At 40.9% G+C, this 15,161-nt stretch overlaps 3 protein-coding genes across 3 annotated transcripts in view; all 3 read left to right on the top strand.

The window, feature by feature from the left end:
- The first annotated feature begins 3,048 nt into the window (after positions 1 to 3,048).
- On the top strand, positions 3,049 to 9,455 carry LOC120300934 (C-factor-like). The gene is made up of 6 exons (XM_039327502.1): positions 3,049 to 3,204; positions 4,358 to 4,409; positions 5,487 to 5,674; positions 7,372 to 7,530; positions 8,433 to 8,540; positions 9,298 to 9,455. Exons 1-6 carry the CDS (start codon positions 3,049 to 3,051, stop codon positions 9,409 to 9,411), a joined length of 777 nt encoding a protein of 258 aa, XP_039183436.1. The 3' UTR covers positions 9,412 to 9,455.
- Positions 9,456 to 10,280: 825 nt separating this feature from the next.
- LOC120300933 (C-factor-like) overlaps positions 10,281 to 15,161 on the top strand; it is an 11,960-nt gene continuing 7,079 nt past the window's right edge. Inside the window, exon 1 of the mRNA XM_039327501.1 lies at positions 10,281 to 10,436. Coding sequence (XP_039183435.1) covers positions 10,281 to 10,436 — 156 coding nt within the window. The remainder of the gene's footprint in view (positions 10,437 to 15,161) is intronic.
- LOC120300971 (C-factor-like) overlaps positions 14,134 to 15,161 on the top strand; it is a 27,715-nt gene continuing 26,687 nt past the window's right edge. The window contains exon 1 of the mRNA XM_039327567.1: positions 14,134 to 14,179. The gene's annotated coding sequence lies outside the window, so the exon portion shown is untranslated. The remainder of the gene's footprint in view (positions 14,180 to 15,161) is intronic.

The following is a 15,161-nucleotide window of genomic DNA, read 5'->3' as shown; positions in this document are numbered from 1 at the left end:
GTGTCCAACCCATCGCAACCCCATGGACAATGTTCTTCCAGACCTTCTTGTCCTCTACCATTTTCTGGAGTCCATTTAAGCTCATGCCTTTGCTTCAGTGACTCCATCCAGCCACCTCATTCTCTGTCGTCCCCTTCTTCTATTGCCCTCAATCTTTCCCAGCATTAGGCTCTTCTCCAGTGAGTCCTTTCTTCTCATTAGGTGGCCAAAGTACTTGAGTTTCAACTTCAGGATCTGGCCTTCTAAAGAGCAGTCGGGGTTGATCTCCTCTAGGACTGACCGGTTTGATCACCTTGCAGTCCTGGGGATTCGCAGGAATCTTCTCCAGCACCATAGATAGCATTGTCCTGCCAGCATTCATGGTCTTCAGAATCCAATTTCTATCACAGCATAGAAAAAAGCATTTTTTATGATCTTAATAAATCAGTTGTTTATTTCTTTATTCCCCTTCTACAAATGTATAGGATATTAAAGCCAAACACCAGGACTTTAAATTCCTTTATACACCTGATTCTATAGCTGTTTATCTAATCATGGAAACAAGCAAATTTAATAGCTTCTTATTTCTTGCATATAGCCCTTAGTTAGGTTTAGTTCTTTTTCATGTTTTCCTTTGAGCATTTTGAAGACGCTTACATTTCTCTGATTACATTTTAAAAGGTTTTTGTGAATAGGACATAACATGTGGAGCTTTTTGTGTGCAAGTGGACAATGAGTATGGAAACTAATTAGTGGCAATTACTGAATGCATTTTGTGAAACTCAGAGGCAACTCCCTTTAAATGCCTAATGCTCACTTGGATGGTCTCTCTCTCTTGAGCCCTGGGCCTCAGATGTTTGTTTGTTTGATTGATTTCATATTTTGGTGCTGCTCAACTCTAAACCAACTCTGGGTGGCTTGTAGTGTACATACAATAAGATAGATACAAACGACATTAAGGGAAACTTAATCCTGAGCTCCAGTCTTACTGAAAAATTGTCTCAGGGTGTTCTTTCAAATTGCATCTAGTTTATTTTCTTTGCCTGGACATTTTTTTCCCATTATAACACATGGTGTTATAGACATAGTGAAGTGAGATGGTTCATAAAATCCCAAAGGGTTGTGATCAGTTTGAACTTGTTGGTCCCAAGGAAGCAAACAGAGTCCTTATAACTGTGAGCTAGGACCACTTGCTGATTAGATTCATGTCTCTTGTTTGGTGGAAAGTTGCCCAGGAGGCAACGTGCTACTGAGTTCTAGTGATGGTCAATTCTTTGCTGAGAAGGGCGTTGTTCCTCTGCCTCCTAGAGATATTGCTATTGTTGTTGCTTCACTTCTTCCTCAAAGAGACACGGCTAAACCTCGACATGCTGAATTGCCTTGTGGTGAGATGGGCGCCAAATACATTTAATAAAGCAAAATGCAATGAAGGATGTACTGACAAGAGCAGAATCTCAAGACTTCTTGAAAGATACAGTACCTGTGTGAAAATAACACACAACACAAGATCAGTGTCAGAAGTAGCTTATACCTGGTCAATGCCAAATTGAAATATCTAATCTAGGAAAATTAGTTGATCCAAATCCTGAGAAATCCAAAAAGATGTCTAAGACAAAAACATTGGTGGTACAATGGTAGAATGCACTATTGCAGGCTAATTCTCCCCACAGCTTGGAATTCGACCCTGACGGGGCTCAAGGTTGACTCAGCCTTCCATCCTTCCAAAGTCAGTAAAATGAGGACCCACGTTTTTTGGGGGCAAGATGCTGACTCTGTAAATGGCTTAGAGAGGGATGTAAAGCACTATGAAGCTGTATATAAGTCTAAATGCTATCGCTATTGCTAATTTTTATATGGGGCAATCCAACAGAGATGAAAAGGCACAAAAGGTGTGGGTGCCTTGTTGATCTCAATACTCTTTTAGAAAGCTGTTGCCATTTGTCAGATGTCCTTACCGTACCCCTGGCTCCAACAAGAAACAAGCCGTTTAGTTCACAGGTGGTTGGTTTATTCACGGAATGTTCTGGCATGCGTTATCACAGCAAACAGCAAATGAAGTTAGCACTGCTGGAACGGAGACATACTGGCCTGTACTTCCTCCTCCCGCCTGCTATTATACTGGGGCATATGTGACACCACGTCTGCCAAGAAGTTCCTAACCCCCAGCACGTATTTCAACCAAAAGCAAAAACGTTGGAAGTATTGTGCCCATTGAACATGTTTCGGTCATAGGCGCTGCGGTGTCTGTAAGGCCTCAAGGTTTTTATGGTTCATCCAGACCTCGGTTCCTTGGCTTCCTCCACAAAATGCCGCCAAATCGACAGTGACCACCGTATGGCGAACGCTTCCTACCATATCACCCACGCCCGTTCTGTGTCTGTCAGTTTACGGGAGGTGTATGCACAGGGCTGTAGTGTTCCTTGCCCGTTCTTCTGGAGCAGAACTGCTCCAACTACGACATCGCTTGCATCAGCCTGTACTATGAATGGCAGGTCAGGATTGGGATGTAGTAGGACCGGCTCCCGTGCAAAGAAGGCCTTCAGGTCCTCAAAGGCCCTCTGGCAAGCCAAAGTCCACGTCAGTGGTTTACCGGGACATGGTTTACCCACTGTATGTCTCGTGCTGAGCAGATCTGTTAAGGGTAGGGCCACCTTAGCGAATGAGGGGATGAACTGCCAATAGAAGTTTCTGAACCCTAGGAAGCTCTGCAGCTGATGACGGGTCTGTGATGCCTGCCACTCTAGCACGGTCCTGTCTTTGTCAGGGTCCATCTCGACACCTTCCCCCAATATCCGGTACCCTAGATAAACTCACATTTGGACAGTTTTACATACACAAGAACCCCATGGTATAAATGCTCATGCAACACCTCATTAATTAGCTGCATGAACACTACAGGGGATTCCTGCAATCTGAATGGCATCACACAGAACTGTGTAGATGAAGTTCCTCAGAAGATCTAAAGGTAGGTGTTGCCCATCCCTTATAATGTTTCCTCCCACAACGAGAAGAGGCATTTGAAACAAACATTTGAGCAGGTTGGAAGAAGAAGCTGCATTTCCTGAAGAGATGGCAAAGGCAGATGACTTCTCTGTTTTCAGCATCCTGGTGACAGGATCCGATCGGGGGATCGGTTTGGGTTTGGTGAAGAGGTTTTTGGAGCTGCCCTGTCCACCCAAATGGGTCTTTGCTACAACCCTTGACCTGGAGGGAGAAGAAACCAAGGTAAGAATCAGCCTAGGATGGCTTAGGAATAGTAGTTAAGAAATTGAACTGAGGCTGAATATCAAGCTTGCATTTTGAGCACACCAGGAATATTGGACCCACATAGCTATATGCACTGGTTGTATTTTTTCCCTTTTGCAGCAAGCGGTTCTAAACAAAGCACAGATTGAGGGTTTGTTCTATTTAAATAATATATCATTCCCTTTTTCTTTTTTCTTAAATTCTGTTCGCTTGTTGTTAACATCTTTTTGATTCCCTGTTTTTTTCTTCTGCACGGCATACTTCGTTTGTGTGATTTTCAACCAAAAATGTTTTTAAAAAAACAATGCCATTCAAAGCAGAGGAAAGTAGCAAGCAAAATAAATTACTGTAGATCATAATACAAGAGGTGAGAAAACATAATTAAATCTAATCCACATCAACGTGATTTATGACCCCTCTATTAACGATTTTTTTATCCTTGCAATCCACGCTTAACTCTTACCCTAATTTCTCCTGCTTCTGTGCATTGCATTCCTAGAAAACAAAATGTGAGTAGAACAACTTGCTTCCCACTCATGGGCTATTTTGCTCCTTATTGTTGTCCAGATATGCACTGGCAGCTATTCTAAAAGATAAGACTCAGAATGTTCAAAGGAGGTGGTGACTTCAGTGCTGAACCATTCAAGATTTATACCTACACTGAATCCAATAATAATAATAAAATGGCTTCTAACATTAATTAGCTCTCTTAATCTTTAGCAGTGACACTTGCTGAGCAAATTTGGTACTGGGGCAAATTTGGTACTACGGGAATGTCCAGAGCTCTGTAATAAAGGTTTGGTTAGTGATCTCTCCACTTATAAAAAGCTTTGAATCAGCAGTCAGACGTGGAAGCTTTTTTACAGAGTCATATCTGATTGGATTACATTGAATGAACAAGGATGCCATTTTGCATTAATGTGGTTTCTTGAGGGTTTTTTTTTTTTGTTTGGTCAGGAATATTGCACAGCTGCCATCTAATGAAGTAAAAAAATTGCACATCTTTACTGCTTCCTCTTCCTTTTGAAATTGTACCCTTTGACATCCAGCTCAAAGCATTATCAGCTTCTTGTTTATACTGTGTGAGTTTTAACTCAGAGAAAAAAAAAACTATGATCTTCTTTTCCTCCAGGAGCTAAGAGACCTGGCATGCAAATATCTGAATCTGGTGGTCTTGCAATTGGGTAAGTTTCAAGAGCCATGTGAAAAATGGGGCAAATTTGGTACTACGGGAATGTCCAGAGCAACCGTTTCAAAGCTATTCGTGGAACTGACCAAAGTTGCAACATCATTGGTTGGGTTCCCATAAATCGCCCCATAAATCATACTACAGGAATGCCAAGAATATCCACGGATATTCTTGGAATTAACATCCCTGGTTGGATTCGCATGAAGTGGCTGGTTGAACCTGAATCAGCATCATAGAGACAAAAGTATTTTACTTAGATACCTCCACATGTTAGAAGTGTTTTCTCTGGAGCATGTATTAAACATGATAAGATATAGGGGCCTTCAAGGAGATCCAATTAAAGAAAAACCATGTACCTTTGATATCTATGGATACTCCCAATCATCCGGATCACGGTTGTCCCAAAGGTGCTTTTTCCAAAAGGCAACTGAACTTTTTTTTGATTGGGGGGGGATGTTCTTTGAAAACATTTTGCTTCTCATCCAGGAAGCTTCTTCAGTTCTAACTGAACCTTTGTGCAGCTTTGGTGCAACAGCTGTTGAAGACCCTGCATATATATTGATTGCAAACAATATTTTTGCAAAAAGGACTGTTCATCTAGATCCTTATTTAAAAATTAAAAAATATTGGGATCCCATCCCCCTACTTCTTACTTCCTGCAAAGAACAAATCTGCATCTTTCTAGCAAGTCGGCAATTTTCATCAATGCCCCCAACTTTGGAACAACTGAGGCTGAAGGCAGGGGCAATTTATTATGAATATACTCGGTTCTTTCTGTATTACGTTTATAGGTTTTTGATACGGTCAGATAACTAATCAATAAAATTTAGTTGGGAGTGGTTGGGTTCACTGTGGTGTCTTTCAGGTTGAATAGTTTGTTAGGTGACGCCCCCCCAGTTAAAAATAAAGAATTCCCCCCCCAAGAGTGAGAGAAGTCAAGTAAAACTCCACGGTTGGGTATTTGACATGTAACATCTGTATCACCTGCTTTGAGAAGGGAAGGTGGTCTGTATGAAACAGCATTTTTTTTGCAAATTTAGCAACTCCGTTGCTTAAGAAAACTTTTCCTTAGATGTTACTAAGCTTGAAAGCATCCAGGCCGCTCTGAAAGAAGTGCAGAAGTGTGTCGGAGAAGCTGGGCTGACCATCCTGTACAACAACGCTGGCGATTGGGACTTCAAAGATCTGCAAGCAGAAAATGCCAACAATATGATGAGAACCTATTCCGTCAATACCATCGGCCCACTGCTGATGAGCCAGGTCTGTCTATGAATACAACTTCTTCCAAAGCAAGGGAGACTGTTTTAACTAAAAAAAAAAAAAAGATTGCGTGGTTGAATTCAGTAGAGAGGCAGTCCTCAATTTAGGACCACAACTGAGTCCAAAATTTCTGTCGCTGAGCAAGACAGTTGTTAACTGGGTTTTGCCCCACTTTACGACCTTTCCTGCCACAACTGTTAAGTGAATCTCTGCCGTTGTTAAGTTACTAACACGGTTGTGAGGTCAATCTGGCTTTCCCCCATGGACTTCGCTTGTCGGCAGGTCGCAAAAGGGCATCACGTGACCGCAGGACACTGCGACCGTCATAAGTATGAGTCAGTTGCCAAGCGTATGAATTTTGATCATGTGACCACGGAAGTGCTGCAATGGTCATAAGTGCGAAAAAGGTCCTCAGTCGCTTTTTGCAGTGCCGTTGTATCTTTGAACGGTCATTAAGTGACCTGCTGGAAGTCAAGGACCATCTGTAGCTGGAGGGCAAGGAGCAAGCTGAAAACACAAGTAGTAGAAACTGTACATTAGTTTGGGAACAGGCTGAAACATTGGGGTAGTTCTTTCTTTTTAGGGAATATTGTGCCTGGAGAAAACCACCTAGACTGCTGATCCTCTTCAGTGAGATATGTTGTGGTCAAAAGTCATACACGATTTCTCAGAGTTGGAGGATGACTGGAGAGAATCTGCACAGAAGCAGTGACATCTTGGAATGTCCCCTGGGGGCGCATCAAATTGGCCAATGACTAATTCATAAATTCTCCAGCGCTCAGAGCTTTGGTGCCAGCTGAGTTTAATGGAGGCGATCCCTTTCTGCTTGAAAGAGGCACTGAAACGCCCGCTTCTTAAGAGACCATCTGACAAATATGCCCCTGTCTTTCCATCTCTCCCTTTTCGAGAAGTTCGAAGAGAATGTGGGTTAGAAGGCAAGTACAAAGAAGTGCAGAACAGGTGGATTATCTGCATCTCAGCCAAATCTGGGATTGTTATGCTCTTGGATATACAGCATGCTGTCCATAAATCCATTTTGTAGGTCAGTAATGGCGAACCTTTTAGAGACCGAGTGCCCAAAACCTGGCCCTGGCCCTGCTCCATCCCCCTGCCCTGCCCTGCTCTGCCCCCCATCCTGCGCCCCGCCTGCCCACAGGACCACTCACCGCCTCCAGGGCCCGCCGCAGATCGCCCAGGCAGCCCAGCAGCGCTATGACGGCCACACCCTCTGCCCGCGCCCTGCAGCATCAACTGCATGATGGGGTGTGAGGGCAGATTCTTGTCTACGCTGCCTGGCTGCCATGTCCTTGCCTGCGCTGCTCCATATGGGCCCTGCTCGGGGGCGACTCTCCTTCAGGGGGGCTGCTGGAGAGGAGGGGGTCACGGAGGGAGGCAAGGCTGGGGCAACGGCACGTGTGCCCACAGAGAGGGCTCCGAGTGCCGCCTCTGGCACCCATGCCATAGGTTCGCCACCACTGTTGTAGGTCATCCAGATTCTGCATCTGCTGGAGCCTTGGAGCCTTCTTGAAGGGAGCCCACAAAAGAGTGTTAGAACCGTGTTCTTGGGAGTGGTGAGGCCTGCATGACTCTATGAAGATCCCCTGGGAAAAGGTGCCAGAAGATTTTGCCCTGCCATTCCACAGCTCCTTTTCATGGGCCTAACTGCAACTCCTTCTTTCTTTTCGTCTTTCTACAAGGCATTTCTACCTCTGTTGAAGAAGGCAGCCCGGAGAAGCCCACGTCAAGGGCTGAGCGGCAGCAAGGCGGCCATTATCAATGCGTCCAGCATTGCAGGCTCTATTGAACTTCTGGCTGGTTGGGATGTTGTACAGGGAATTGCATACCGCTGCAGTAAGGTGCTTATTCGATGCGAAGCTACCTGTACATAATTGGGATGTCTTTTATCCCCCCCCCTTCAAATAATGCTATTAAAGCTTGCGATAGCTAAAAGCTAGTGCAAGTTAAAGGAAAGAAGAGTAAAAAGTGCAAAGGAAAAGAAAAATACAAAGAATGGAAAGAAAAGTTTTAATAAGGTAAAAGGAAGTAAATATGTAAAGAAGCGATTTCCAATCTTCAACAGAATGAGTATAAACAATTCTGGTAGCTTTTCACCAATTGATCTCTTCAACCCATGCCCCCTCTCTTATTTATAAGGAAATCCATGAAATATTATCATTTTGGTCCTGGTGTCAGCAAAAGTCTATTAAGGTGTCACTTGTAAATCCACTTTCAACTCAATTTCTGTTCCCCTTCCACAATATCTTTTGTACACAGTCTATCTATCAAGGCAGGTATCACTGCTGGCATTATTAATATTTATTTTTTACTCCCTTTTTTTGAAAGCATTCCTCAACATTAGTAGTGTTAGAATATTTTCCCCCATTCTGTAACTGTTAGGCAATTTTATAGTCTCTTCTCTTCTGAAATCTGAAATCTAGTTCCCTCTAGTGTCCAATTTTGAAATATTACAGGTTTTTTTTTTCTAATTCAAAGCAAAAAAACATTTTCTCATGGAAAGGATCTTTTATAATTCCAAAATCTTATGTTAAATTTATATGGACCCTTAATCCATTTGTAGCTTTCTCAGATCAAAATTTTAATTAACCCTTTACTGTTTATTTCATATTCCTTTCCAGCCCCGTACAACAGTTAATTTACAGTCTCTTTCAATCACTATTTATTTTAATCCTTTCCTCCCTTTCTCTCTTCAGTACATTCTTTTCTCACAACTGGGTTTTGTTTTGTTTTGCGCATGTAGGCTGCTTTGAACATGATCACCAGGTGCCAGTCTCTTGAGTATGCAGCCGATGGGATTATGAGCGTCTCCATCCATCCTGGCTTAGTTAAAACTGCTAAGAGTCCATTTGTAAGTTTGTTCATATTGGAAAAGGTGCAGCACATATTAAGATATCTATTTACCCATATTCAAAGACAAGTGAATTACCTACTGATGAGCCCCTGAAAGTTTTAGTATTCTGATTATTTAGTATTTTATTTAATAATATGCTCAAGCAAAAACACAAATATAAAATACTTCTGTAGAGGTTATGCTATGTGCAAAAAACAGTAATTCTGCAGGAAAGCATGTGCTCACAATGAAATGACAATGACTCCGCCCTTCTCATATTTAAAACTCAATGTAGGGTTGACCCGTTTATTCTGGAAATTATAATGGAGGAAGGTGGGGGGGAAAAATCAGAACAGCAAACCATAAGAGTTCCACTTTACAAATGTTACAAGAAATGTATAGACACTGCCTGCTTTTGCAAGTTAATCATGGTTCTCTTTAATTTATCCAGCTAACAGCACTGATGATGTTACCTAGTTTGGGTAATAAAACATGTGCAACAAAAGAACCAAGCTCAGAGAGCATCAATGACTCCTCACAAATGTAAAGATTTGCATAAGGCGTTAGGTCAACACATGATCATAGGCATTGTGTTCTTATATCTTTACAAGTCAAAATGAGATTGGCCAGTTTAATATAAATCCTTCCATACTGGAGTTGGAACATTTATGGTCAAGAGATCCAATTGCATTTTGCTCCCCTGCTGAGATGAGGATTTGGGCTGGATTCTTTAGGATTGATTCTTTAAACCTTATGAGATCCTTCTTTGTGGCAGCCCGAAATCACCGTGGAAGAGAGCACACAAGGCATCGTGACTGTGCTGTCCAAGCTTTGTGAAAAGGACAACGGGACCTTTCTAGATTGGCTGGACTGTCGAATTCCGTGGTGATCTGTCTCACCATAATGTCATCAGCACCTAATACCCTGAGAGGTGATGAGGCCTCCAATAAATCACTGCGGCCATGAAAAGTTCTGGTCTTGTTCTTTACTTTCTGTCACAAGTTTTCAAACGTCGGCATATTTTACTAAAAACATTTCATAAAGAAAAAGTAAGGCAGCTAGGAAGGATCAATGAAGAGTCTTTTGGATTTGAAGGTTGTAGGTCCAGGAGTCAAGAATTGCACATGGAGTTACTTCCATATTGTTTTTTTATTGTTGTTCGCCCTCCCATATTTTTATGATCGTATATGCAAGCTCCATGTCTCAAACCAGAAGCACGGTCTACCCATTTAAACTATTTTTTAGAATATAATCTTTCAAAATGCATGCACACAAATAAATCCTTACACATCCATATGAAATCTTATTAAATAGATGAAAAGGGAAGGAAGATACTCTTGTTAGCTAATAGCCAGTTAAATGAAAGAGATCTGGCAAATTCCCAAAAACGTTTTGCAGACAAACTTTCACTGACACTTTGATGCTATTCCTTTTATTCCCTAATTTGAGGTATTTAAGCCAGTGAACAGCATAAATCTTAATTTTCCTATTTGGATCTGGTTTTGGATGCTTCCTGCTCAGCTAAAATTAAAACATTTTGTTTTAATTAGGTTTCTCCCTTGATTAGAAAGCATTTCTAAATATCTAAAATATCTTCACCCCTCCACCCTCCCTTATTATTTTGATTGCTTCCTCTGTTAGAGCAAGCAATGCTGATATAGGTGTGACATGCTTCATAACATTGCCTCCTGTGTTGAGAAGAAACATTTGAACTAAACTTCAAGCAGGTTGGAAGCAGAAGCTGCAGGTTCTGAAGAGATGGCAAAGGCAGCTGACTTCTCTGTTTTCAGCGTTCTGGTGACAGGATCCAATCGGGGGATCGGTCTGGGTCTGGTGAAGAGGTTTCTACAGTTGCCCTGTCCACCCAAATGGATCTTTGCTACAACTCGGGATATGGAGGCAGAGAAAAGTAAGGTAAGAATCAGTTCACCTAGGATGAGATGGTAAATAGTGGTGAAGATGTGGAACTATTGCTGGAATGACGCAAATTTTCAGCTGGTTGTGAAAGTCTGGAGTGATTTGCAGCTTCTTGAATACTTCTCCACCCAATTTAGGCTTACAGGCTGCTTGTTATGGTCAAATGAATCAAGAACCCCGTATACATTCCAGAAGAAAGGAGGAAGAAAAATGTGATTCTGAAAGTTGAATATTTATGGTTGCTATACCATTAATTATAGCTTATTTGAATTATGATATTCTCCAAGCTCTTGTTGCTGGGATCTAAACAATCAGCATGGCACAAGGCTTGGCCTTTAGTGTGATGCTTAGTGGTGGCTCAACGAGATTTTCTGGAACCCACAAAATGCCAACTTCATCTATTTGTTTTAAACTCTTTAATATTATACCTCTTTCATTCTTGAATGCTAGAAACCAAAACACCAACTTCAATATTATATTTTCAACCTCCAGGGATATTCTGATCTAGAAATACACACCCATTATAATCTTCCCTTTCACGGTAAGCAACATTAAACAATGCAAAGTGTGAGCTAGTTTTATATTTATTTTATAAGAAATCATTTCCCCCCCCCTTCTTAACATTTTTGGTCATTTTAGACTTCATTGTGTCTTAATTCCTTTAAAACTATATAATCACTGTGGAATTATTTTTATTTTTTGTTTAGTGTAATTGACATTTCCATATTATTAAATCAATGAGACACAATGGAGAGGAAAGCAACAAGCAATACGCAATCAAAGAAATTAAGGAAAAATGTTATAGGATATTGGACTGCAAGGCATTCAAACCGGTCAGTCCTAGAAGAGATCAACCCTGACTGCTCTTTAGAAGGCCAGATCCTGAAGTTGAAACTCAAGGACTTTGGCCACCTAATGAGAAGGAAGGACTCACTGGAGAAGGGCCTGATGCTGGGAAAGATTGAGGGCAATAGAAGAAGGGGATGACAGAGAAGGAAATGGCTGGATGGAGTCACTGAAGCAGTAGGTGTGAACTTAAATGGACTCCAGAAGATGGTAGAGGACAGGAAGACCTGGAGGAACATTGTCCATGGGGTCGCAATGGGTCGGACACGACTTCGCAATTAACAACAATAACATGTTGTATCCATGGAAACTACTTTGTTTGCATCTCATGCACACTCTGCTTTGTGAATCACGTTCCTTAAAAAACCAGCATGGGTGGTTGAATTTGCTTCCTACTAAAGGAATGTTTTGGGATCTGCCATCTAAATCATGGCAAGCATTTTAAAAACCCGCCAATAACGCTCAGAATTTGAAATCTGCCCTAGTGCTATCAACCATGATTTATAGTTGCGTGGAAACAAAACAAATGATACCATGGCTACAAATATTAGCTAACTATCATTAGCTTCCATTGACGGTAAATCTTTTGTTAATTTTTTATTTAATTATTTACATTTAAACATTTTCAGCGTACAAAAAAAAAATGAAATGAAATTGATTCAGCCCCCTCTCAATATGTAATAAATAGAAACATAGAAAAAGGCAAAAGAGCTTGTAATTGCAAATATATTCTAAATTCATCTGGTATTATAAAGCTTTGAAAGAGGAAACTAACTTTTTCATATTCACCAAACCGGTCCAAGAATTGTTTTCCATGGGGAAAGATAATAGGACACTTTCTGATGGAGAGATTGTACAATTCTCTCAGAAAAAACGATAGGTTGCACATGTCTAAAATCCAATCCTTAATTCTGATCAATTGTCCTCCACAGCAGAGGATGCGATCAATCATTTTTCTAATTGACAAGGTTTGCAGCTGAAGTGGGATGAGGAAAGATTCTTGAGGAGCCCCAACCAGTTGGGTTGGGTCGTAGTGACTGGGTTTTCACATCTTGCATTAAGCCATAATGAGATTTATTAGCGTGCGTTTTGTTGGTTTAATAGTAATGAACACCTGCTGTTGAATGAATGAAAAATAAATTTCATCTCTTTCCTGGTTTTCTTTTGCTATGGTCTTCTTTGAGGACTGAAGTAATTGTCTTCTTCTTGACTATAACTGTGAGTTTATGAGGAAAAATTCCAAACTTTTTCTTTTCCAGGAAGTAAGGGACTTGTCTTGCAAGCATCCAAATCTGGTGGTGTTGCAATTAGGTAAGTTTTGACTGCCAGTGGGGCTAATTTTGTACCTTATAAATGCCCAAAACATTTGCTAAAAGCTATTACTGGAAAATCTAGCAAGATGTTCTACTAAAGATTCTTTAAGGTTGGCTAGTCTTCTTGTCTTACCAGATTTACATGCTTTGAAGATTAGCAGAATATGTTAAAGTCATCATATCAGGGTTGCAACAATCTAGGTAATGATGAAGTATCCCTGTCAATAAACAGGGAGAAAATCAGAGTATCTGCTTGCAACCCTGATGGCACAGTTCTGGTTTATTTGGACAGGAAAACATTATATTGAGGGTAATAATAATAATGATGATGATGATGATGATGATGATGATGATGATGATGATGATGATAATGTGATTGGAAGGGACCTTGGAGGTCCCTTTCAGGTTTTGCTCTAGGACATTTTGAAGAAGTGTATATTTTTCAGATTACATTTGCTCTTTATGAGTAGCACATAAATATGCAGAGCTTTTTGTGTTTAGGTAGGCGCTGAATGTGGAAACTAATTAGGGCAATTACTAAATGCATGTTGTATAAATTGGAAGTGACTCCCTTTAAATGCCTAATGTTCTCTCGGGCTGTCTCCCTCTGGTGAATTCTGGGCCTCAGATGTCTGTTTGTTTATCGGTTTCATTTATTTTGTATTTGGATTTTGATGCTGCTCAACTCCAGACAGCGTTGGATGGCTTAAAGTATATATATAGTAAGATAGATACAAATACCATGAAGGAAAACTGTTAACTCTGAGGTTTAGCCTTGCTTGGAAAAATTGTCTCGAAGTGTTCTTTCAAATTACATCTTATTTATTTTCTTTGCCTAGACATTCCTTCCATTATAACACAAGATTTCAGATGTATGTGGGGGAAAAGATGGTTTATAAAACCCCAAATGAGTTTTAGGAATGAGTTTGAACCTGTTAGAGACCTATAAAGCCTGAGCAATGGCTATATGACTTTTAAGATTTGAATTGCGCTTTCCTATGGCTTATGCTTAACACATTTTAACAGTTTGGGGTATTTTTCACTGTTTTTGTTGTAATTGTTTTGCTATTTGTTTTTGCTATTTTATTTGTGCGAGCTTCCCAGAATACATCTTGAATACGTGACTCTGGGAAGCTCGCACAAATAAAATATAAATACAGGCATAGACACAAATGAAGGCTAAATAAAAAGGTTTGCTTTCAAGACCTCACCCTTTCTCAAACCTCCTGGTCATATTCCTACCAAATTGGTGTCTTTATGTGAAGTAAGATTACAATGCATTCCTAGTAGGCAGATGAAGTTTATTAAAAGGTATAAAAGTAGGTGGTGCCTCTCCCTTATAAATTGTCCCTTGTGCAATGAGAAGAAGCATTTGAAGCCAATCTTCAAAGCAAGTTGGAAGCAGAAACTGCAGCTCTGGGACAGATGGCAAAATCAATGGATTTCTGTGTTTTCAGTGTCCTGGTGACGGGATCCGATCGGGGGATTGGTCTGGGTCTAGTGAAGAGGTTTCTGGAGTTGCCCTGTCCACCCAAATGGGTCTTTGCTACAACCCTTGACCTGGAGGGAGAAGAAACCAAGGTAAGAATCACTTGATGTAGCAGGACGGTGGGGTGTAATGGTCAAGATGTTGAACCAAGGATGGAATGACCTAGATCAGAATTCCCCAACATTTCCGGCTTTACGGACCAATTTGGGGGGGGGGGAAGGGATAGTTCCACATGAGCAGCTGGCGAGCATGTGCACATAGCTCCATTTGTGCAAGTGGTGTGGATGTGCACCTGCCACTCACTTAAATGGAGCGTGCTCGCACTTGTACCGCTGCTCGCACAAGTGAATATGTGTTGCAAACCCCTCATGGCCCACTAGCGGACCACAGACCACGGGTTGGAGACCCTTGACTTAGACACCCCTTCCCACTTGGCCATGAAGCTCATAGGTGATTTGCAGCTACCTGAATATCTCTCAGCCCATATGTCCCCCAAGGGTTATTGGAGAAGAATTGTACACCAGCTTGGGCTTCCAAGTGAAATATGGGAGAAAATGGGACTCGAAAAGCTGAAGAGCAGTTGGTTTCACAGTTCACGATAAGCCATAGTTTATTTTCTTTAAAACACAACTAACTGAGTTCAGGCAATCTGCTAATTCTTGGGCTCCAATGTTCCGATGGGGATGTAAAGCAAAGCAAGTTCAGAAGGTGTTTTTTGAAGAAAAAGAGAAACTGTTTATAAAATAATTTAAATGATCCAAATAGCAGCAGATCACCAGGACATAGCATAAAAATATTAAATAGCAGAGGTTGGAGGAGGGGAAAAAAGAGGGAGAATGGAATGGAATTTCCGAATGCTTTTTCCTAAAATGTTTTTTTCTTATTTCTTTTTTTTTTTCTTGTTCATTTGGCCTTTCTAATTTTTTTAATAATCATTTTTGCTTCAACCTTTGTTCTGGTGTAAACTTTATTTTATGTATTTATATGTTATTTGCTTTGTTTTTGCTTTTGTTGTGGTTTGTTTTGCCTAATCCGTAAGTAAATGTTTGTATCCGTGTGATATAAAGATACACA

The sequence above is a fragment of the Crotalus tigris genome, unplaced genomic scaffold (assembly GCF_016545835.1).
Source record: "Crotalus tigris isolate CLP2741 ecotype Arizona unplaced genomic scaffold, ASM1654583v1 scf7180000024362.2655971311:6658466, whole genome shotgun sequence".
Taxonomy (NCBI): Eukaryota; Metazoa; Chordata; class Lepidosauria; order Squamata; family Viperidae; genus Crotalus; species Crotalus tigris.
This window is presented reverse-complemented; position numbering and strand designations above follow the sequence as displayed.